The sequence below is a fragment of the Callionymus lyra genome, chromosome 7 (assembly GCF_982586985.1).
Source record: "Callionymus lyra chromosome 7, fCalLyr1.hap1.1, whole genome shotgun sequence".
Classification (NCBI taxonomy): Eukaryota; Metazoa; Chordata; class Actinopteri; order Syngnathiformes; family Callionymidae; genus Callionymus; species Callionymus lyra.
Genome location: NC_141824.1, coordinates 13,967,336 through 13,991,093, shown reverse-complemented (window position 1 = coordinate 13,991,093; position 23,758 = coordinate 13,967,336). Strand labels below are relative to the sequence as shown.

The 23,758-nt window shown below is 38.3% G+C and overlaps 3 protein-coding genes across 4 annotated transcripts in view; 2 read left to right on the top strand and 1 right to left on the bottom strand.

Annotated features, from left to right (window-relative positions):
* The window catches only part of dscaml1 (Down syndrome cell adhesion molecule like 1), a 116,904-nt gene extending 110,542 nt beyond the window's left edge, over window positions 1–6,362 (top strand). Inside the window, exons 33-35 of the mRNA XM_087796422.1 lie at window positions 552–746; window positions 815–1,123; window positions 2,253–6,362. Coding sequence (XP_087652548.1) covers window positions 552–746; window positions 815–1,123; window positions 2,253–2,791 — 1,043 coding nt within the window. The 3' untranslated portion in view covers window positions 2,792–6,362. The remainder of the gene's footprint in view (window positions 1–551; window positions 747–814; window positions 1,124–2,252) is intronic.
* Window positions 6,363–7,673: 1,311 nt separating this feature from the next.
* Window positions 7,674–11,231, bottom strand: LOC148075120 (uncharacterized). The gene is made up of 4 exons (XM_087796446.1): window positions 11,101–11,231; window positions 10,922–11,035; window positions 9,479–9,521; window positions 7,674–8,031 (listed from the first exon to the last, which is right to left on the bottom strand). The coding sequence occupies exons 1-4, from the start codon at window positions 11,152–11,154 to the stop codon at window positions 7,895–7,897; spliced, it is 348 nt and encodes a 115-aa protein (XP_087652572.1). The 5' UTR covers window positions 11,155–11,231; the 3' UTR covers window positions 7,674–7,894.
* A 1,224-nt stretch (window positions 11,232–12,455) lies between these two features.
* On the top strand, window positions 12,456–21,106 carry gvin1l2 (GTPase, very large interferon inducible 1-like 2). 2 transcript variants are annotated; one of them, XM_087796430.1, is made up of 5 exons: window positions 12,456–12,529; window positions 13,248–13,371; window positions 13,489–18,238; window positions 19,426–19,580; window positions 20,674–21,106. In XM_087796430.1, exons 2-4 carry the CDS (start codon window positions 13,329–13,331, stop codon window positions 19,565–19,567), a joined length of 4,935 nt encoding a protein of 1,644 aa, XP_087652556.1. In that variant the 5' UTR covers window positions 12,456–12,529; window positions 13,248–13,328; the 3' UTR covers window positions 19,568–19,580; window positions 20,674–21,106. The 2 variants fall into 2 exon arrangements, with proteins under 2 accessions (XP_087652556.1, XP_087652557.1); XM_087796431.1 differs by having other exon boundaries at window positions 12,504–12,525.
* Window positions 21,107–23,758: the final 2,652 nt, after the last annotated feature.

Here is a 23,758-nt window from a genome sequence, read left to right as displayed (position 1 = left end):
AGATTAAGGTTGTTTAAAATTTATTATGAGATTTCAATTGTATAAAATACATTTATTACAAGATTAAAGTTTTAAGATTTAGTACGAGATTGAAACCGTATACAACAGTTGTAAGATTAAAGTGATAAATAATGCATTTATAACAAGATTAAAGAAGTAAAAAATGTATTTATTAAAGAATCAAAGTCGTATATGATACATTTATAATGTAAATTGGCAATTACGGGATTAAAGTGGTAATGAATACATTTTTTAAGATTAAGGTGGTTCAAAAAAAATATATAGGGAGATTTAAATTGCATAACTTCTTTAAAGTCGTACAAAAATAAATTAAGGGATAAAAATATTTAAATGGTTTTTTAATCTCCTTATCAATTTATACGAGTTCAATCTTGTTCTTTTCTAACCCAGATACTGTTGACATTTTGCCATTTCCAAGCCATCAAACGTTATTTCCCTCACACACCGCCATCTAGTGCCTGAAAGAAGTCACTGCATCCATGTCAAACTCTCCACATGGTTCCTGATGAAAGTCCTTGACTCTCCTCCAGACCCAGTGTCCAGGAAGAGTGTTAAATCCGCCCACAGCATCAGGAACAGATACTCCAGCCAGTGGACCCTGACCAAGTGTCAGTCCTCCACACCCGCCCGAACTCTGACCTCTGACTGGCGCACAGTGGGCTCTCAGCACGGCATCACTGTGACGGAGAGTGACAGCTACAGCGCCAGCCTCTCTCAGGACACAGGTGGGTCACAAAAAACGTGAGATTTTCACTGAATGAACGGAGACGTTAACGGCCACTGTCCACTGCAGACAAGGGTCGCAACAGCATGGTGTCGACGGAGAGCGCCTCGTCCACCTACGAGGAGCTGGCCCGGGCCTACGAGCACGCCAAGCTGGAGGAGCACCTGCAGCACGCCAAGTTCGAGATCACGGAGTGCTTCATCTCCGACAGCTCGTCCGACCAGATGACCACCGGCACCAACGACAACGCCGACAGCATGACGTCCATGAGCACGCCGTCAGAGCCCGGGATCTGCCGCTTCACCGCCTCGCCGCCCAAACCCCAGGATTATGACCGTGGCAAGAATGTAGCTGTGCCCATCCCTCACCGCGCCAAAAGTCAGTCCCTGTCTGAGCCTGTCACTGAAAATCTGTGTTTTATTCACTTAAAGACATATTTGCATGTCAAAGTATGTATTTTATTGTCTTAAAAAACACATTTACCTGTCAAAATATATCTTTATTACCTTAAAAATCATATTTACATGTCAAAATAAGTATTTTATTCACTTAAAAACATGTTTACATATCAAAGTATGTATTTTATTTTCTTAAAAAAGACATGTACCTGTCAAAATATTTATTTGATTGTCTTAAAAAACACATTTACCTGTCAAAATATATATTTTATTACCTTAAAAATATATTTACATGTCAAAGTATGTATTTTGTTGTCTTAAAAAACACATTTAACTGTCATAATGTGTATTGTATTAACCTAAAAAACATATTTATCTGTCAGTATATGTATTTTATTACCTTAAATATCATATTCACTTGTCAGAGTATGTATTTTGTTACCTTAAAATCATATTCAGTTGTCAGAGTATGTATTTTATTACCCTAAAAATCATATTTACTTGTCAGAGTATGTATTTTATTACCTTAAAAATCATATTTACTTGTCAGACTATGTATTTTATTACCTTAAAATCGTATTTACTTGTCAGAGTATGTATTTTATTACCTTAAAAATCATATTTACTTGTCAGAGTATGTATTTTATTACCTTAAAAATCATATTCACTTGTCAGAGTATGTATTTTATTACCTTAAAAATCATATTTACTTGTCAGAGTATGTATTTTATTACCTTAAAAATCATATTTACTTGTCAGAGTACGTATTTTATTACCTTAAAAACACATTTATCTGTCAGTTTATGTATTTCATTAACTTAAAAAACGTATGTACATGTCAAAATATGTTTTTGTTTTTTTTTGTCCTAACCTTTGTGTTATCTCTGTGTCAAGGTGAAACTAAGGCACACAAACAAATGTGTTTGTCTTATCCCTTGTGTTGCCTCTGGGTCAAGGTGAACCACAAATGCATTCCAGGCCTTTGGCTCACGTTGACCCAGAGATAACACAAGTTTCAAAAATAAAATACAAATGTACACGTCTCAGAACCCTAGCTTGAGTTCTTCAGTCAGACGTGTGCACCGTGTTAACACGTGTTCTGCCCGCAGGCGACTACTGTAACATCCCGCTCTACATGAAGTCCGATCCGTTCTTCCGGAAGCAGTCGGAGCATCACGACCCGTGTCCGGTGGTCCCTCCTCGCGAGGCCTCCATCCGGGGCCTGGCCCAGAGAGCGTACCACACCCAGGGTCGCCACGTGACCATGGACAAGCAGCAGGCTCTGACCATGGGTCACTCCGGACTGTCCAGCATGACCTCTTCTTCCAGCGGGGGGGCGGCAGGGGTCAGTGGCAGCGGAGGAATGTCGGCGAGCTCCAGCAGCTCCACGCTCCCCCAGAGGACTCTCACCATGCCGGGCTCCTCGTCGGCGGCGGCCCAGAGCGCCGCGGCCGCCGCCGCCGCCACCGCCGCAGCCGCCGCCGGAGCCACGTCGGGCGGGGCCACGGGAGGGACCCCGGGGGGCCCCGCCTCCTCCTCCAAGATGGGCGGATCTAGAGACTCTCTCCTGGAGAGCAGCTCGTCCAGACTGCAGAAGCAGAGGGATGGAGGGTCAGGAGCGTATTCGAAGTCGTACACGCTCGTGTAGCCCCGTCGCCCGGACCTCCTGGACCGCTCCAGAGACACCTGAGACACACGACCTTTGACCTGTCAGTGCCTGCAGCGCGTCCAGCTGCAGGAGCTGCTCCAGCTCCGTCAACTCTGCTGTTCCCGGGGAGGTCAAAGTGTCTCCACAGCAACAGGGGTTTGCCTTTTTTCTGACCGACTCCTCCAGTCGTTTGTTCCCATTCCTCCTCCAGCGACTTCACTCCCGCTTCACACGTGCACACCTGGACCAGCACTTGTTTCTGTTCCGTGGGATCCGACTGGTAAGAAACTTCTATGATTTCATCCGTGGACGGCGGGAGAAACGACGGCTCGTCACCCCGTTAAATGGATCCAATGCGGTGACGGCAGCGTAAAAAGAAGACTCCGAAACCCTCATAACTGTTTTTACGAACCCGGACAGTTTTCTTAATCGACGGCGAACTCGACGTTAGAGCGACTCGAAGAGCAGGATCTATAAAAACCACATCAAGAGAGTCTAAACATTTTTCATGGTTTAACTTTTGACGCGGAAAATTTAAGAAAACGTTCACTCGAGGGAAAAGTGACGACAAAACTTCGCAAGAGTGAATGTGTGTTTGGGTGTATATGTGTAAATATATACAGTAAATGTATACATTTGCCAGGAACACACCGACAGTGGACCTCTTATGGGCCAAACTGAGCCCCTCACTGGTTTATAACAATAGTTTAGCGGAAGAAGGTGAACCAATCAGAGCCGTCGATACTAAAGACGTCGTTTTTCTTTTTACCTTATCAGTCTAAGAGACACTTTTATTGCCACAAGATCCTCATTATTTGTTGAGCCTGCCTTCACTTTAACCCTTTATATTCCCTCCAACCACGTCCACACACACCGTCACTGTGACCTGCTGCTAACATGCTAACGTGCTAACGCGCCGAACATCAGCACGGATATTTATCGAGAGATCGACCGGTCGTCCACGCGTTTCATTTCAGTCCTCGCTTCCAGTATTTATGCTTCTTTTTTTTTGGTTCTGGACACACGTTTCAGTTTGACTGACAACTAACCAGCAGGTGGCGCTCAACTCAACGAAACACAGGCTGTAGCTCAGAGGGCTCATGGCTACGTTCGAAGGTCGTTTATGGAAGTATATCAGAAAATAACGTTGAATAATTGAATTAAATTAACAGAAACTTTAACTTGTACTTCAATTAAAGGTTAATTTGATGCTTTTAATTTGGTTTTAAATGAATTGATGTTGTTTTTTTACACATAAAGTTTGATAATCTTTATCAATAATTACAAATAAATGTTATAAAATTGTTATTTCTTTAATTATAAGCCGTTAAAGTTCTATATAAAAACGACAAACGATCATGTGATGCATAAAATGAGTCTTATAAGTTTCTATTTGTTGAATTAATTTAATTATTTATTTATTGGAATTTGAATCAACTGTGTTAAAAAAATAATAATAACAATATTTGAAAATATTTCTATATATTTATTTAAAAAAAATAATAAACTGTTCGACAAAGAAATTATTGAATTCAACTATTTAAAGAAACTCATTATTTAAGATGTTAAATATAACAAGTAAATAATCATGACACTGATATACTTCCATAGTATTGTATCCAGCAACAAATAAACTACATCTTAAGACATGTACTTTAAAATTGACTGTAAAGTTTTTGCAGAGAAAAATAAAGTAGCTCATTCTTTTTTAATTTTTAAGTTAATTTTTCGCTTGTTCTACCCAAAGCTTAAACCACCAGAGAAGTCGAAGAGAAGCTCCAAATGAAGAGAAAATAAAAAAAAGTACCATCAGGGCTCTCGCAATAGAAGAAGAATCTTATATGTTTGTTTTCAAAAAAAGTATGTACATATATATTTCTATTCAATATATAGACAATATATGAGTATTGAGGAAAAAAAAAAGAGAGAGAATTATAGAAAAAAAAAGCCAATCTAATTGAAAATATATATGAAAAATCACAAGACAATCGCTCGAGAACGAAGGGAGGAGAAGATCAGGACAATAAACGGGTACGAGCGTCGGAGACGAGTGCGAGTCTGTGAGATCTTGTGGTTCCTGTTCGTGGACGAGGTCGTGGTCGTGGCTGGTTTTATGAAAGAGAGACGGTGAGGCTGTTGTAAACTGTTGTGTCGTACCTGTCCAAAGGTGTTTTCATCGAATGGAAGAAATGCTCGAAAAGTAACTTTAAACCCGAATTATATTCAGGTTTAATTACATTTAAGAATCAAATCCATTAACCATTGACTAGCAATGCATTATGGGTCAGAACGCACGTGTACTTGGCGACCACATTCTCTACTTTATTTTAATTTAATTTAAAAAAAGGAGTTAAAGCTAACTTAAGAAAAAATGCATTTTCTTCAGGGTAAATGTTTAATTTCTTTAAATCCGAAAATTTGATTTATTTTCTTTTTCTTATGATGAAAATTAAATAAAACATTTGCGTTAAATGTATGTAATAATTATAATTGATAAGTTAAATAATTGAATTAATTTAACTCGAACAAAAAATTCAATTTTTTTTTTTAACTTCAAAAGTCAGAATTGAAATGATTGACAGTTTATCTCTGGAGACTCGATGTTTTCTTCAAGAGCATCTTCTCTGAGCGACATCTCGTTTCCTCGAACACGAGAGTCGACTCTAAACGCCTCTCGCTCATCCTGGTCGCCATGAAAACCTACGTTTTTTTTTTTTTATCTCACTGATCTGGTGTCAGTTCTGTTCAGGTCCAAACGTCACAACACTTTTGTTTCTCCGAGCACCATGTTTGTAGTGACTCGCCCGAGCGTATGTGCTGCAGACGTTCATTTATTGAAGATGTTCACGATGGAAAATTAACACTTAAATCAAGTTCGAAGGTCAGACATTTATAAAAAAAATAAGTGACTTGATCTTAAAGGTTTGTGTCGACGGCGATGACGAGACGGCGGACGTTCATGTTCACTCGTCGTTCACCATTTTGATTTCTCTCCCCTCCCCCCCCCCCTCCCTTGTGCAAGACTTGTACATAAAGTGTTTTGTATAAATGATACTATTTTCAACATCTTCACTAGGAACCAGGGCACAATGTAATCTTTAAACTGAAGTTATTGTAACGAAGCAGAAGTGACGAGAAAAACTATATAATGACACACAAATTGATTTTATCTTGATTAAAAGAAAAAAAAAAACATTTTTAAAACCAGATCAAAGATTTGGACTGAAAAAATGAAATTTATCTTCTTGTTTTGCAGGAAAAAAAAAGTCTTTGCATTATTTTATTTTTTATTATTTTCTACTTCATTTGTTGCACATTCGTTCATTTGACTGGTGAGACCAGCAGCATCGCATGTTCAGAAAATGTTGCTGAAGATTAACACGATTTAAGAAAAAAAAAGGGCAGGTGATTATTTTTGTTTTTTAATGCAGAGGTTTGAGGTTTTATGAAGGGTTGTTGCTTCAATTTGCAATTGCTTGTGTTTAACTATACATTTTCTTTTCTATGAAAACAAACAAAAAGAGAAAAAGAGAACTCAACACCTTGTGCAATAAAGCTATCTTTTTATGAACTGTGACACTTTTGGGTTTTTATTGTTAAGGATTCGACTGGTTTGAAAGAGTATTTGTATTTTTAGGTTTTTGTTTTGATAAAGAAACACATACTTGTGATTTTAAAAGCTGTTTAAAAAAATACTTTTTTATTTATACAATACTGTTTTCTATTTAATTGATTTTATTCATTTGTATTCATATGTTTTATTTTTACTTTATTTTATTACGAGAAGTCATTTATATTATGAGATTAAAGTCATCCAAAAATGAATTGGTTTATGATGTTAAACTTTTATAAAATGCATTTATTATGGGATTAAAGTCGTATAAAATACAGTTACTGCAAGATTAAAGTCGTATAAAATGAATTTATTACGAGATATATTCGTAAAAATACCTTTATAACAAGAGTCTAAATCATATGAGATGAAAATCGTACAAAAATGAATTAGTTTATGATATTAAACTGTTATAAAATACAGTTAATATAAGATTAAAGTTATATGAAACAAATACAGTTACTACAAGATTAAAGTCATATAAAATTAATCAGTTTATGATATTTAACTGTAATAAATACATTTATTAGAGGATTAAATTCGTATAAAATACAGTTATTATAGGATTAAAATTGTACAAAAATATACAGTTACTTCAAGATTAAAGTCATATGAAATGTATTATTAGGAGATCAATTTGTAAAAAAAATAAAATTAACAAGGGTCTAAATCTCATTATAAAATGAAATCCATACAAAAAATAATTTATTATGTGATAAATTCGTAGAAATACATTTATAACGAGATTCAACTTCATGTTATGAGATGTAAGTCGTACAAAAATGCGATAAAAGTTTTACCTTACCTTAATACGAAATCAAAAATAGTAAGAATATGAACTAAAGTCGTATAAAATACATTTAATAAGAGAATAAAATTGTAAACGTGAGATAAATTGTATCAAATACATTTATTTCAGGATTAAATTTGTATAAAATACTTTTATTGCGAGATTAAGTTGTAAATAATACATTTATCGCATGATTACAGTTGTACATAAATACAATTATTACCTATTATATACAACTTTAATCTTATTATCAATGTATTTTTGTACAGATTAAGTATCATAATAAATCTATAAATGCGACATTAATCTAGTAATAACATTTTTTAAATAATGTATTTGAGTGGCTTGAATACCTTTCTAGTGTTTTAACTAAAATATATTCTGCAGGTACTTACACGTTTCAACCACTAGATGCTGCTATTTCAGTCAAATAACTAACCCTCTCGCTTCAGATGATTTAGTTAAAGAAACACCAGAGACTCACAAAGATGTTTATTGTTGGAGTCAGAAATGACGTCACAACAACTGAAATCAACTTCTTTTTTTTTAACACTTACAATCAATCGGTCACTTTATTTATTTACAAGCAGCAGTTTCATCAACGTTATCAATATTAGCTAAAAAATAAAAACACGTTTAACTCCGAGACGAGTTTCTGTCGATTCTATGATTCCTCGACGCCTGAACTTCTGGATCTTCTCTACTTTCCGTTCTTCTGCTTCTTCTGCTGGAACTTCCTGAAGTGGGTCTGGATGGTGGCGGCCGCCTTCTCGGCCTCTATGGGGGTGAGCGGCGGGTCGACGGGCGACGGGCACGAGCCGTTGGTGGCGCCGGAGTCTGAGCGCGACAGGAAACAGGGGATAGCCAAAGAGGCAATAGCCACGGACACAATGTCTGTAGCAACGATTGAGTGGTTTAACACTTGAACTGTGACATGAAGACGCCGGAGATGAAGCTAACGTTGTTACATGTTCAGCACAAAACACTTTCATTTTACTCTTTCTTTCTTTATTTGTTTGCTCACTTTATTACCTTTATTCACACATCTGTTAGATAGAATAAAGAAGGAAAGTTACAGGGTTTTTTTGCAATTATTTAAAAACTTCAATGTTTGACTATAAGCTAACAAAACAACAAATGTAAAGTTTGTGACACACAATTATCTTTTTCATCCATTTCCTTTCAAATTATATTTTAATATTAGTTTTCCGACCTTATAAAATGGCTAAAAAACAAATGTTTGCTGTCTGAGGAAGAGAAACAAGCTAAGCTAGTTTGCTATGTTGCTAAGTTGCTAACTAGCTGCGTAGCCGAGTTGACGTTTAACAACGTAAACCCGATTGTTTAAAAAGCTTGTAATGATTTATTAATGTTTAAAAGTATTGACATTGTTGGATTAGCTACTAGCATACATAGCACGTTAGCGAAAATTGCTAAGGTCAAACTTATTTGCAAAAGGGAAAAAGATGGAAGAGTATGTTGAATAAAAGTTTTTTGAGTGACGCATATTGTCAACACTGAACACTTGAACATTTTAATTTGAAAATTAAAAACATCTTTTAGCATTAGCTGCTCATTCAACAATGATGCTAATTCAACAATGATGCTAATTCGACACTTCAAATTATATTTTAATATTAGTTTTCCGACCTTGTAAAATAGCTAAAAAACAAATGTTTGCTGTCTGAGGAAAAGAAACAAGCTATGCTAATTTTCTAACTAGCTGCGTAGCCGAGTTGACGTTTAACAACGTAAACCTGATTGTTTATAAAAGCTTTTAAAGATTTGATAATATTTGAAACGGTTTCAATCCATTTATCTATCTGTTTTTAAAGGAATGACATTGTTGGATTAGCTACTAGCATTCATAGCACGTTAGCGAAAATTGCTAAGGTCAAACTTATTTGCAAAAGGGATAAAGATGGAAGAGTATGTTGAATAAAAGTTTTTTGAGTGACGCATATTGTCAACACTGAACACTTTACGTAGAAAAAAAACATGTTTTACAAAACATTTTACGTAGAATAAATAAAAACATCTTTTAGCATTAGCTGCTAATTCAACAATGATGCTAATACAACACTTAATCAGTTAGCATTTGCAAAACACTCGATCTAAACTCAGTACTAACTACTAGTAAAAATGATGTCATTTAATTGAACACAGTGCTTAAAACAAACGTAAAAATACCACTTAAACATTCAATAAAACAGATATTTGTGATTGTCGTTAAATGTCATCAATGAAGTCAAATTTTGTTGATAAATCATTTTGAAATACTTACGTTTGCTGTAGACTCCTATACTGTTCCTTCTGAATCCATCAAACTGAAAGATAAAAAAAACAGCTTCAGATAACAAAGAGTAATTTTACAATCTTATCAATCATGTGTCGAAACATTGTTTTCATTCCACAAAGACACGCAGACGACTGTCGCACGCGAGCAGATGATTCTGCAGATATTTAGTCGAGAATCTTCTCATACGTTTGCATCTCGTTCACAGATAATGACCTCAAACTCAATAATCCCTGTTAATTGGGATTATCGAGGAGCGCCGGAGTTTCCTGGGACTGACGACTGCAGCGGCTTAGAGTGTGTTTACATAATAGTCTGGACACGTGCCGACATTCCACTGACCTCATCTTTGACCTCCACGCTCAACCAGGTGACCAAGCACAGATTTGAATAATGATGATGAAGCAGTTTTATTATACGCTTCATATAAAAAAATGTTTAAACTACAATATATATATATATATATATATATATATATATATATATATATATATATATTAGTTAATTAATTTATAAGATAATTTAGCAGGATCAAGTCATGAACAGTCACCGGACAAATCTATATTTGTGCTTAAATAAATAAACTGGAGACTAATTTTCTTTGCTTAAAATTGTTTGAATTGCACCAACATCCCTTTGTGTTTGTTGTAACTTTACTGAAATATATCGATTTTATTTTTAAATCAGTTTCTTATACTAATAATATTGAGATCAATAGGGTTCTGTATCATTTTAAAATGAATGTAGATCATGAGAAAACGTATAATTATAATAATAATAAATACTCATTAAGCTCATATGTGGAGGCAACAATACTTTAAGCACTATATATGCACATAATAAAAGATTAAAAAAAACATGAGTTACAGCGTATTTATTAAGAAAAATGCTTGAATTGTAGTTAAAATAAATCAAATCTCTTCACATTAACCCTTATTTTAATTTGACTTAGTCAGAACTGACATAGTAAAATGTAAATGAAAATACAAAGAATAGATCATTACTTGCTTTAATTCTTTTATTTATAATAAAAACCTATATTAATATTAAGACCCATTCGATTGTATGCCGTAAGAGGAAAATAATTTCTAAAAAAAAATAAAAACATTTAAAAAAGGTAGCTATTAGAACAAAGACAAAATTGACGATAAAATTAAAATATTAAATCAAATACTGTGGAAAACCATCCGCATCCACGGATCAATTTAAGGATTCATCATTCTCCGTGGTGCAGAAGGAGCTTGCTACTGTGGAGCTCTACTGCCACCTGCTGGATCGACATCCTTCATGATCCATCTGAACACTGACTCGCATGTTATCCTCGTGTAATATTTATGTTGCAAAGGTAAAGCGGAGAAGAACTCGAGGGTTCAAGCTAAAGGTCTCGGCAGCAGCAGGTGTCCATCGTCTCTGATGTTGTCGTCCACATACCTCGTCTGCTTTGCTGCTCCTCCGACTGTGAGACACTGAGTGGATCTGCCAAGGCAACGGCTGCGACACCATGTAAGGCAAAGTATCCTGTTGGCGTGAGAACCGCGCCCCTACCTTTGAAGAAGATGATCAAACGTTAAAACTCTATTAACTAAACACGTGAATAACTTCCGTCTTACCGACTCCACCACTTTGACCATCACGTACATGGCCGTCAGCATGGCGACCAACATCTTCTGTCCGTCGACGGTTCAGTATCTCCTGGACTGTGTCTCTGGTTCCTCAGTCCTGACGGAACTTCAAGGTGAGGACAATGGAACACACGTCGAATACGTCCACTCTCTTCGTCGCACACTCAGTCTCTGACACATGACGGTAAGACAGCTAAAGAGCTTTGCCGCCCAGAAATAGAGGCGCAGTAATCTTAAAAACACTGATCCCTCAGGTGGAGGCAGCGCCTGCACAACACTGAGTCATGAACGCTGGCTTTTTAAAATGAAATAATTCAACAATGAATCAATATTTAACGTTGATAAAGATTTATACATGTAGATATAAATATAGGGAAGTATATCTTGAGAATATTCAATTGCTGACTTTGAATTTCAAATGTTAAAACTTGTTTTTATTGAAATCAGAAATTAATATACAGAAAAGGTTGATTTTCTATTTAAATAAAACATTTTGATTGATCTAAAAATAAATGGATTATTTTCTTACACATAGAGTTTGATATTCTCATTTCAATTATTTTAAAATAAGTTTTCTGGATTCAATATTTTTTAATTTGTAGCCTTTTAAAATTCAATAGAAAAAAGTTTGGTGTAATAGAATCACCAGACATTACCAGCAGAGCATCGATCTACTTGATCAAACTTTTCAGCCAATCATGCGACTTGCAGACGATCACATGACAACGACATCACGGTGGATTTCAAAGCAACACTTTTATAGCACAACATTATATTGAACTTAAAATTCTACAAATTAAAAAATATATATTGAATTTAGAAAATGTATTATTGGAATTCATTTTAATTACAAACAATCCCTAATTTTGAAAATATTCAATTTTTAAATAAATTGTTCGACAATAACAAACCCAACTATTTAAGACATTTTGGATTAAAAATTTTAAGTGAAATTTTAAATTTGACCATTTTTATAAATAAAGTTCTGTGAAGACCCTTCAACTATTTTCTAGATTTTCTAAAAAGTCTATCTATTTATAATTCTGACAAAATGTAGGTAGTTTAGTAAAAAAAAAAAAAAACCTTCTTAATAACGTGATGAACATTTCATTGTGTGTAATAAAAAAAACAACACACAATTGTGTCGTTCGATCTTGTGCGTCATGTTCTTCACGTTTGACCCGAGACGGCAACAGATAACAAAATAGTTTTCCATATCTGCGCTGAGTGGATCAACACTTCAGATCTAACCAGGATTACCTTCAGCATCTCACGTCATCGTCGTTGAAGGCTCTGCTCGACACACACTCAGGAATGTCTTATCAGGAACAAAGCGACTATAAAAGCCAACACGAGGAAGTGCAACAGGATGAAAGATTTTCTTTTCCATCTGGAAGGACGAGGCTCGGCGAGGCAGGTGATTTATTTTACTTCTACTCATTTATTACTTGCTTGGTTTTGGGGAAAGATATTTATAATGACTATTTTAAGCTTATTTAAGTACAAATGCTTCTGTTTTGCTTTGATTCTTTTGAAAATTATATCAGATTGTCAAGAGAATGACTCAAAATGGCCGCCCCACGAGCCTGCTGAAATTTTATTGTCATTCTTAATGTAAATATGTGTTTGAAAGAATGATTTAATATTTATTTTTGAATTCATGATTGTTTAAGCATTCATTATTATGACTTAAAACATTATTGAATTCAACAAAATGGCATATTTTTAAAACCAATCAAAATTTTTCAGAGACACTGTTGACCCAGTTTTACTCTCCGTTTATCTCTCGATGTGACTTGACTGTGTTGATGAATCAATATAATGATCTATTTCGTACAAATATAGTCTGATTAATAATAAAAATTAATAGATTAAAGAAAAGATTGGCTCATCGAATATCTGTCTCTTTGTTTGAACCACTTCCCTTGTCTACAATATTATAAACATCAATATTTCTTGATATATTCTGTCAAACAGGATTGACAACTTCACTTCTACCACAGAAAATACTTTTATTGTATTGCACTCTGCTTATCTTTTGGTTGCAGAGTAAACGAGTCGGTTAACTAATCAACCTTCAAATGTATTTCACTGTCATGTACCTGCAAGAATTGAGGCGTAACTTCTATTAACAGGTTTCCGTCGTGGTCTGCACAGCAGGAAATGTGAACGAAAGACGAAAATCCTCAAGAGGGAAATAATCTGCCGCCTACAACATGTCTGTCAAACTGTCAAAAAGGCTAAGCAGCAAAAAGAAAAGTACGTTTCATTATTATTCAAACATGTAACTACCAGATAGATCTCTGTAGTGGTTACAATTCATGTGAGTTGAATGTAAGTTTAATAGTTGGTGCTTATTTTCTTTTTATAAACCAGAACAACAGAAGGAAAACCCTCAACTCGAGCTTCTGTTGAAACTTGGACTCGAGACCTTCTTGAAAACACCAATCAACCCTTCGTCTTTGTTGGAGATACATTTCTGGAACCCGGACTATGAAGCTTCACTCAATCCCAAAGACCTGCCAAAAGCCTTTCTTCAACGTCTGTGGCTTCTGCGACCAGATGCACGAAGTGTTCGCAATGACCAGGAACGGAGCAACGAACCGGATCAAACCGAGATCAACATTGTAGGAGAAAATATGTGCGACATCAACCCACTTGATCTGGTCACAGCGGTCCTGAAGTCTTCAGACACATTTCTTCAGCAGGAGATTATTGTGCGTATGGTTCAATGCCAGTTTGCGGTTCCTCTGGTGCTCCCGCCCTTCAACCCAGAAGATCCAGGGACCTTCCTTCTATGGCCTATGAGAGGTGTGATCGGCCAATGGAAGTCCCCCTTTCTCGGCCAAAACCATGAGATCCGAGAGGGACTTTTGGCAACCACACCTATCCCTATGGTTTCTTTTGTGAAACTCGGCACTTGTAGTGTTTCAAAGTCAAAGGTACTAAACAGAATTCTGAGTGGAAAAGGACGACACAGTGAAATGTTTCTCCACAGAGGAATGGACGGAGGGGAGCATCCAAGAAGACTCTCTAATGGTCTCGTAGAGGTAGGATGTCACGTACCGGATGGGGAAGACGTCCTTCCTGTCCCGCTGGTCATTGCTAATCTAAGAGGAGACGCGAGTTTGCACGAGAAATCCTTCACACTCTTGTGTCAGGCATCTTCAGCCGTGGTATTCTTCTGTGAGAACCTCAGAGAAAAAGACAAACAACTGCTGGTTTCTCTGAAGGAGAAGACAAGCGAGTTCATCTTCATCGACCTGTCGGACTCGGAAGAAAACGAAAATAAGGTTGTGGGTTTTCCAGGTCAGAACCTCCATGATTGCTTGAGGCTTCCTGAAGGCTCTATCTTACGAGGAAGGGAGATGACTGAGGGGAACCTGGCTGAGATGTTGGGTCAAGCGTTGGCTGATCTGTTACGAGCAGGTCTTAAACCTGTTACACTTGAAGCAGTTGGGAAATTCGCAGAGGGCCTCGGATTACATGTAGACGAAGGGGCGGTTTGCAAAAAAGCAATGGCCATGGTTGAAGAGATTGTGACATCTTTAGATGAGATGGGGTTTCATCAGTTCATGCGAAGACAACTGCCCCTGCAGGGGTATCTATGGAAAAAACTGGCAAGCATCCAGAAAGCAGAAAGCAAACTGAACCACCACAAACCCGATGAGAAACTTCAAAAGGAAAAGGACGACCTATTGGCCGAGTTGGGTCGGTACAAAACGACCGAGGCGATGAAGATTTTCACAGATGCCCTTTTCACAACCGATACCCTTGAGAGGACGTATTTTCTCAAGTTGATGAATCTCCGGCTTTCGACCGTGAACTGCTCTGCAGACCAGACGAATGTTCTTGTTGAAGAAGTGTCTGAACGGATTGAGTTTGAACAGCAAAACGAAACAGAGGACGACGCCGACAGCTTTTACTCTGACACGTTCGAAGAAGAAGAAGACGAGATGCAAGATCTGGATAAGAACGATGAAATGCGAGTCTCTGATCGAGTGTTGACAAGAGTGCATTCCTCGACTCGCACACGAGAACCAGAGGAAACTAATCATGACGATGCGTTCAGTCGAATCATTGAAGACAAACACATCTGGAAAGAAGAGAAGGATGAAAGCACCAACCGTCCGGTGAAACCCATGAACACTCTCGCAGACGAGAGAGTGATCTATGCATCCAGAGAGAATGGACACGATGAAAACAAGGTGGACGAACCAAAATCCAATCGTGAATCCTCTGATAAGCAACTGGTTCAACATCACCAAACCTCACTCGGGCTCGAGCACTTCTTGCGCGAGATGGGTCTGATATTCGAGATGACTCACATCTCTCCGGGCAGTGGGAGCCACAATGTACTCCGCCTCCCGAGTGTAGCTGCAGACCTCCTGCTATACGGTGTACCCCTCGAAATAATGGACGGAGACGCCTCTACTATCCCGATCAATTGGTTAAGCGCCATCTTTGCGGAGGTGAATCGTAGCCTTTCTCTGAAACACCTCAGCACACGAATACTGACCTGTCTTGGGCTGCATCATGCAAAGAATTCAAAGGTTCTCTCCGCCTTGTTTGGCTTTTCATTTCCCGACGGGTTTCAAAAATCCACGAGAGGGGTGTACGTGGTTGCCCTACATGTACCTCAGAACCTAAGGGAGCAGATGGAGTGTGACTTTCTATTGGTAGTGGATGTCGAGGGTCTATGTTGCTCTCCTTCGGGGGATTCCAGCAAAGCCAGGCCACAGGACATTGAGATGGCTACAGTAGCAGCAGGAATGAGCGACGTTTTATTACTTAACATCTCTTCTCTTGAGGATTCTGACTTAGAAACCAACATCGGTGTAGCTGTGAGTGCTCTCCTTTGCATCCAAGAATTCTCCTCCATGCCAAGCTGCCATCTCTTGTCTCAGGATGGAGACATAAACAGCACATTAATAGCCAGACAGTTGATGCGTGTTTGTTCTGTTCTTCAAACGAGCGAAAAGGAAATTCATAATTCTGACGATGATTTGGACCAAACCTCATGTCCTGTGTCCTTTGACATGGTACCGTTGTGCAACCCAACTCAATCACAGCCCCTGAATAGAGAGTACAGTCAAGGTCTAGTCAACCTCAGAAAATCTCTCAACGACGCCTTAAAGATGTCTGCGTGTCAGGTCAAAACCTCAGGGTGGCCCGAGTTCATGAGGCGATTGTACGCCCTGTGGGACGCCGTCAAATCGGAGTCATTTTCAATCGGTTTACAAAAGATGGATGTAGCGATGGCTTTCTCCATACTCTGCACGGAGCTTTCTACATTTGAAGAATACGCGCAGGGACGGATTGAAAGCTGGATGGTCGGTGCAGAAAAGAGAATTTGTGCCACGGAAGCAAATGCTTTGGACAGCTCGAGTCAGAGCAGCTTCCTGCCAAACTTAACAGATGAAGGCAGAGAAGTAGTCCAACGGGAGATAGCGGAGCTCAGAAAGAAAATTGAGACCTATTTGTCAAACGATCAACATCTCAAAACACACTTCGAAGCTCACAACACGATCTTGATGAGGAACGCGGACAAACTTCAAGACCGATTGACAAAAGAGACAGAACAAAGGCTGGAGAGTAGCTTCGAGAATCACTGTTATTCAACACAGCTGAACAAGTTTGAGTCCTCGGTGCATAAAGAACAAGAATCCAAGCTCCTTACGCTCGTGGAATACAGCAAATCAACCAAACATCTCTACGGAGACGAAGAACTGGAAAAAGAATTTGAAGACATGTGGAGCTTCACGACATCCAAATTTGACTTCAGGTCTTCGGAAAGCACCGATATTACCCTGGAGGTCAAGGAAATTCTGACGGACAACCTCACTAGTCGTGGTGTGAACAAGCACATAGAAAAGGTTTCACAAGTTGGCCAAAATCAGTCGGAAGTCTTCCAGATTCAAGATGAGTACTTTGGATACCGGAGCAGAATAACGCACATGTTTGAAGAAAACAACCGACCTCAGCGGCAGGAAGCTACACTGCTAGCTAACAATATTATCGAGGAATACAAACAGTTTGCAGCAGATAAGTCAAAGTCAACCACTGATTTTTCGGGGGGGTTCATCACAGAGATGTTGGAGAACATTGAAAGGGCCTTGAGGGAGAAACCGATGCAGATAAGATCAGTTTTTGAAGTGGATTTAAAAGTATTTCTCTGCAGTGTAGCATGCCGGGACTTTCAGATCCTTCATGACCAATACTGCAAGGACGGTGAGATGTTGTCATACATCAATTCTAGGAAGTCTGCATACATGGCAGACTTTATTTATAACTTTAGAAAGCAAGACGAGTGCCAGAGAGTAGCTCAGATGTTCATGTGTGACGTCATGGAGCCCATGGTGTTAGACTACATCCACAGACCTCTGGGATTAGAGATCACGAAAGAGATCCAAGATGAGTCACAAAAGTTTTCATCTGTGGTGGACTGTAATCAGAATTTGCTTGACGAGATGGTGAGGGAACCAAAGTTTGAAAGCTTCATGGAATACTTGGTTTCCTATCAAAGTTTCCTGCTCAAGCACATCCAGGCGTCCGTCAAATCTCATCTTTCTAAGTCAAACACTGTGAACAAATGGAGGCAAAAACGACTCGGAGAAATTATTGGAAAGGTCGCAGCAGCCGTGAGCGAAACAGCCGAGGGGACCAATGGGGTGTTGAGCGACACCAGGCCGTTACTGGAGAGACTGTGCCTTACTCTGGAAAAAGATGGAGACGTCAATATCAGCCGTAACACCTTGAACAGCCCAGTGTTCAGCATCACGGCAGAATGGGATCGCTTTGTCGCGTATCTGATGGAATTACTGGCGGCGATGCGTCTGGACCTCGCAAAGCAATTTACCGAAAACATGGAGGTCGAAGACCTTCTTCACTCTCTTCCGATCGATCCGTGTGACCGTCTGTTCCAAAGGCTGAGGTTCTGTGAGAAGCAATGTCCCGTCTGTGGAGCACCCTGCACGGTGGAGAGGAAGGGCCATGATGTCCACATGAGCTCCCTCCACAGGCCAAACGGATTGTTGCCAAATGGCGTAAAAGAAGGTCCTCCCCAAAACGACTGGCACTTTTCCAATGGACGCCAAAGTGGTCACACTGACTGTGTGTATTGGCGGTAAGTTGTCTTCTGTTTTGTCATCCTAAAAAATACGTGGATATATGTTATATATAAAGAAAGAAATAGACACCCAAAAATTTCATGCCTGAGCATGAACCCGTTTTGAGCACTGTGGCTGTCTCGGTTGAACAGCTAATGCATTTTTCATGAACCTGCATTTTGCAGAGCCTTTGAATATAAATTGCATCCTGCAACTTGAAATAGATGTTTGCTCTGTAGTGCATCCTTTAAATCGCTCGAGATGGTGCATGAAATCCATATAAACAATTCTAATACACCTCTAGTTGCCACGAGGTGAAGTCTGGAAAGTCTCTTTTAAAACAAACAACTGTATTCCGGCTGGAACACAGTTGTTGTTTGAATCCATTAAATATACTTTAGTGTCCATCAGACAGGCTTGGAATTTAAACTTTTTAAGGTCAAGGCAAGTGTTGCCTTAAAGAAGATCATACATTTTAGGGCACCAAGGCAAATGTGTATATATATATATATTTTAGAGGAAATTATAAACAAATATATAAAATGCAATGCAATTAGCATTCTATCAATATTATCGTTTTCATTAGCGGCTTGTATTCAATGTTAACAAAAAGTATACAAATCCACGTATGTTACACACTTGGTCGCTAACAAAATTAACACACACATAAACAACATCGACAGGTTTAGGATCTCCCAATAAACAACTAAATACTTTTAGCACTGCATTTGAACAACAAAATTAACTTAAAAAAGTTGTGTATTATGCTCAATCTTTTCCCAACAGCCTGTGATTCCTGGTCTTTCCTTTTTTATCAGCCTTTCCTTGCTCGGCATTTTTAAAGTTCACTGCCTGACCAAAATTCACCGGACACCTGACCTCCTTCGAGAAGCTGATGCAACGAGCCTATCACTCGGCTGTTTCTGTCGCCAGTTAACCTTTGACACAAGCTTCCAAAATGGGTCCACTTATGTAGTTTACCTTTTACTGTTAGATTGAACAGTTATAAATGTTGTATAAAAGTCAAGACGGGACGATTATATTATGTTCATTCGACTAAACAATTACGCTACCAGTATTTATTAACAAATTAAAAGCCAAGGGCTGTCACAGCAAGTTGTTGCCTTAAACACGGGTACATTTTTCCGGGAAATTTCGAACCCTGATCAGATAATGTTGATTCTCCTTTCTTTCTGTCTGATAGATATGTCCTTGCACAATTCAACGAGAGCTTTGCAAAGGAATATGGGCGGCAACCAGAAGAAATTCCAGAGGATTGGAAGAGGATAACTCGGGATGAGGCACTGGATAGCCTGAAAGCTCTCGGAAAAGTCAACGAACAATGAAGGCGTTTCCTGTGTACGTATCCTTAAAACCATGAAGGCTTACCTTTTCCTATCGTTTGCCACAAGAGGGTATATTGGGATTCTATACACAAAGAAGTCAAATCTGTTGCCAGGATATCTATGGCTGACCCCATCACACTCATTCAGTAGAATAGTTCCGTCAAAATGGAGCCAGAGTGAGAACTATAACTCATCAACATAATTGACAATCTTGGCAACGGTAAATAAAGTCGTTGTGGCGACAGAAAACCTTTGAATTAAAGATGAAATAGCTTCAGTCCTGAATGTGTTTAAGTCTCCATGATAAGCAGCTTGCTCAGAAAAGCAACACAAGTGTCCTTCAGTCGAGCCGGCACTAAACCCACTCATCTGTTGTCTGGACAACTGCTTGTCAACCCAAAATAAAAACGTCCTCGCAACAGAAGTGGTCGATAACGATGATATGAACACCTCAGTTACATACGTGTCCATGTGAAATATCACAAAACATGTCCTTCTTTTCAGTTGAAAAAAACAACAACAAATTCTCTCGGAAAATCATGAACTATCGACCATAAATGAACATAAACCTTTGTTCATTGACTCTTAAAGAGAGGATGGTTAGGAAGAAATGTCATCTAAGAAAACTCAACTGGAAATCTTCAGAGTTTGGTCAACATGTTTATCCTTAAGAATGTTTCCCCCCTCAGCAACCAAAACAACAATTAGCTATAACGTAACTGGTAACACAACAGGGGCTCATTTATTGAAAGTGTTTGCTCCTGACAAGATTTGGACAGCATGTAATTTGGGTCGACAATGAAATTGGGTCTGCAGTTTTAACTACTAAACACACACCATTTGCTTTTCTATAAACACATTCCTCTGCAGAAATCTTCTCCCAATAAGCCTCACATGCATTAAACCTAAACCCTGAGCCAATGTTCGCGACCTCCATATCAGTGACCTCAAGATATCCACATCACTGAGCACGTTATTAATAACCACGTTCGATGAGTCGCCGTCTAACTTGCGTGTCATTTATTTGCCACGAGGAAGTGTGTACTTTGATGCGGAGCCATCGTAATAAATAACGAGTGTTTCTGACCTTTTTCCTGTCTCTACAGCTCGTGTCCCCGACTGTTTCTGTGGAGCTTCTGCTGTTCATCGTTGCTAACAGGATGTTTTCTTTTGGCTCCCTAAGAAAAATGTCTGTTTTATCAAAGGTCCTTGGTGTGTGTGCAGAACATGGTTTGACTGTCAATGTCACATTCGATTACCTTAAATGCTCAACATCCACTTTTAAATGTTGTTCAGGGTTGAATCACAACAGTTGCTGATGTTAGTGGAAGTATCTGTGGGTCTTCTTGCCTCTAGTCCTGTGTAGCTGGGACTGGTTTCAGGACTCAGTACAGCAATAATATTGATGATCGGCAGAAAAAAAAAAGTGAATGAAAATTATTAAAATGTGTTAAAGTCTATTTACTGTCATAAACGTTTTATTAAGGTTTTTTGAATGTCATTTTTAATGTCAATTAAAACAGCTTTATAAAAAAACAATCTGACAACATTCTTTTTTCTTTTTTCTTTCAGTCAATGCAGGGAGAATAAAATAAGTTTTTGTAAATTAAATGTCTAATCAGGGGGAAATCACAACTTTCAGACCTGAAAAAAGTAACTAGAAAAGAGGTAGCATGAAACTGACCTTGTAATAAGTTTCTGTCAACATGGATGTCTCTGCCTCTAGTCCTGTGTAGCTGGGACAGGTTTCAGCACTTAGTATAGAAGAATAATCAGCAGAAAAATAAAAAGCAAGTTAAAATATCAATTCAGATATAAAAGTGTATTTACTGTCATGAACTGTTTTTGTTTTTGTTTTTTTTAAATTTTGTGCTTGTCTTAATGTAAGTAAGTAAGTAATTTATATTTATAGAGCGCTTTTCCAGACCAGGGTCACAAAGCGCTTAAACAATCAAAACAATACTCAATAAAATATATACTTTAAAGGTCAAGATAACATTGAGAACAACACAAGAGTCCCAGAAAATCAAGGAAAAGTACAAATAAGAATATCTTAAAATGTTTCTTGAAGGAGTCAGTAGATCATCAAACACAGAGGAAGATCGTTCCAAAGCTTAGGAGCAACAGTCTGGAAGGATTTCTCTCCTCTGGTCCTGAACCGTGTTCAGGAACCATCAGTAGATTCTGATCCACAGACCTCAGAGCCCGAGCTGGGATGTCAGGCTGGATCAGATCACTGATGGAAGGAGGAGTCTGACCATGAATAGATCTGAAAGTAAGAACCATAATTTTAAAGTTGATCCTGAAAGAAACTGGAAGCCAGTGAAGAGTTTTAAGGATTGACAAAATGTCAAATTCCACCAGTCTATGACATTTTAAGAAGAAAATAAACAAAACTGGGGGAAAACGTTATATTTTAATCTAAATTTAATAGAAAGTTAGGGGAAAATCACACCTTTCAAGACTGCAAAAAACATCAAACACAACCCAGAGATGTCAATAAATGTCAGTCCTCTTAAAAGAGAGTGAAAATAACCAGAGGTATATTGCACAAAAGAAGAATGAGGGATTAAGTCGGGCTATCTTGGTTATCCATCAACGTGATCCTGTTGCACAGCAGGATAGAGGAACGTGGGATATGTTTTGACATCAGTTACCATGGAGATTTATTCTGCACCAGACCAGGCTAAGTTCCAGGATCTATATGATCTCATCCTTTATCTCAGTCATAAGTCACCACAAAACAAACAATATGTATTACACTGCACACTAAACACTCTAAAACATTCAATGAGACCCTCTGTAATTATTAAAATATCTGTGATCATTAGTTTACATCATTTAACTGATAATCTTAGATTATTTTGTCATTCATACTTTCTCACAGACTATACACAAACCGTCAAAGAGTAACATGATGTTCCTTTATTGAATAAGGATAAACCAAAGCAAAAAAAACCCACAGATTTGTGACAAACTGTTTGTAAAAATGGGCCATATTTAACTTTAATTCTCATGCATATTAACGCAAATAATTAGAAACATACTGGTCCCTGACCAGCCGACCACTGTCATCATCCAGGAAACTGGCAGCATTGTCCCAGTCTATCAGTGACGGCTGTGTAGGGGGCGCTCTTCTTCCTCATGCAGGCCACATGGTGGATGACAGCACAGGCCACAATTACATCACTGCTGTGTCTCAAATCGCATACTAGCGTACTCAAAGTTAGTATTTTAAGTGCGTAAGTGTGTCTCAATTCTTAGTATGCGAAATTTAGTGCGCCATGCACACTAAATTGTCACTAAAACGCCCACAAAACTGAGTATGGTTCGATGTCGATGGACACTAACCACCCTAAACGGCTCCATCTTAGTGACGTTTTAAATGGAAGTTACATCATATATCATATCATACAGTATATATGCATATATATCCATATACTTACATGTGCATTTTCAGCAGCAGTAAGGTAGAAGGATAAACACGTCTTCGCTGCTGATACCAGCTTAAATATCTCGCGAATATTTTGATTCTTGTAGTTTTTCTTTATTTCTTTTTCCAAACTTGCAAAACGTGCTGCCAGCAGGTGTCGATAGCGTTCAAACAGCTGGTTGAAACCATCGTTAAATTGTAGTAGAAGAAGAAGCTGTCGCGTCATTTCCTGTTAGTGTGTAGCCGCAGAGTTTGATTTGAGACATACTATCTGTTGAGAATTGACGTACTAGTTAGTACGTACACTATCCTGATGCATACTAACTTCTAGTATACTAAGAGAAGTATGCGATTTGAGACACAGCACACATGTCAGGGCTAACACTCGATGGCTCAGGCACTGAAAGCCTTCAGTACGCCAAATATGTAAGTAGTGGAGGAGACTAAAATTTCAAGATTTCTCTGGGATTTGAACCCAGGACATCACACACCAAAAGCCAGGGTCATACCGCTGGCTCATCAAGCCATGAAACAAAAATGCTTTTTTTTTTTCCTATAGCTACAAGCCGTGTGTTGCATTTAGCCAGGATTGCTTTCACCTGGCTTCATGAATCCGTGTCTGCTCATCTTGGCTTGGACAACCCAGCTTACTTACCTTTCCTGGATGTCTCAATCCTACTTTTGTGCAATATGCCTCAGGTAAGTGAACATCTGTCAACATGGTTGTCCCTTTAGTGTTTCAACACTTAATAATCAGC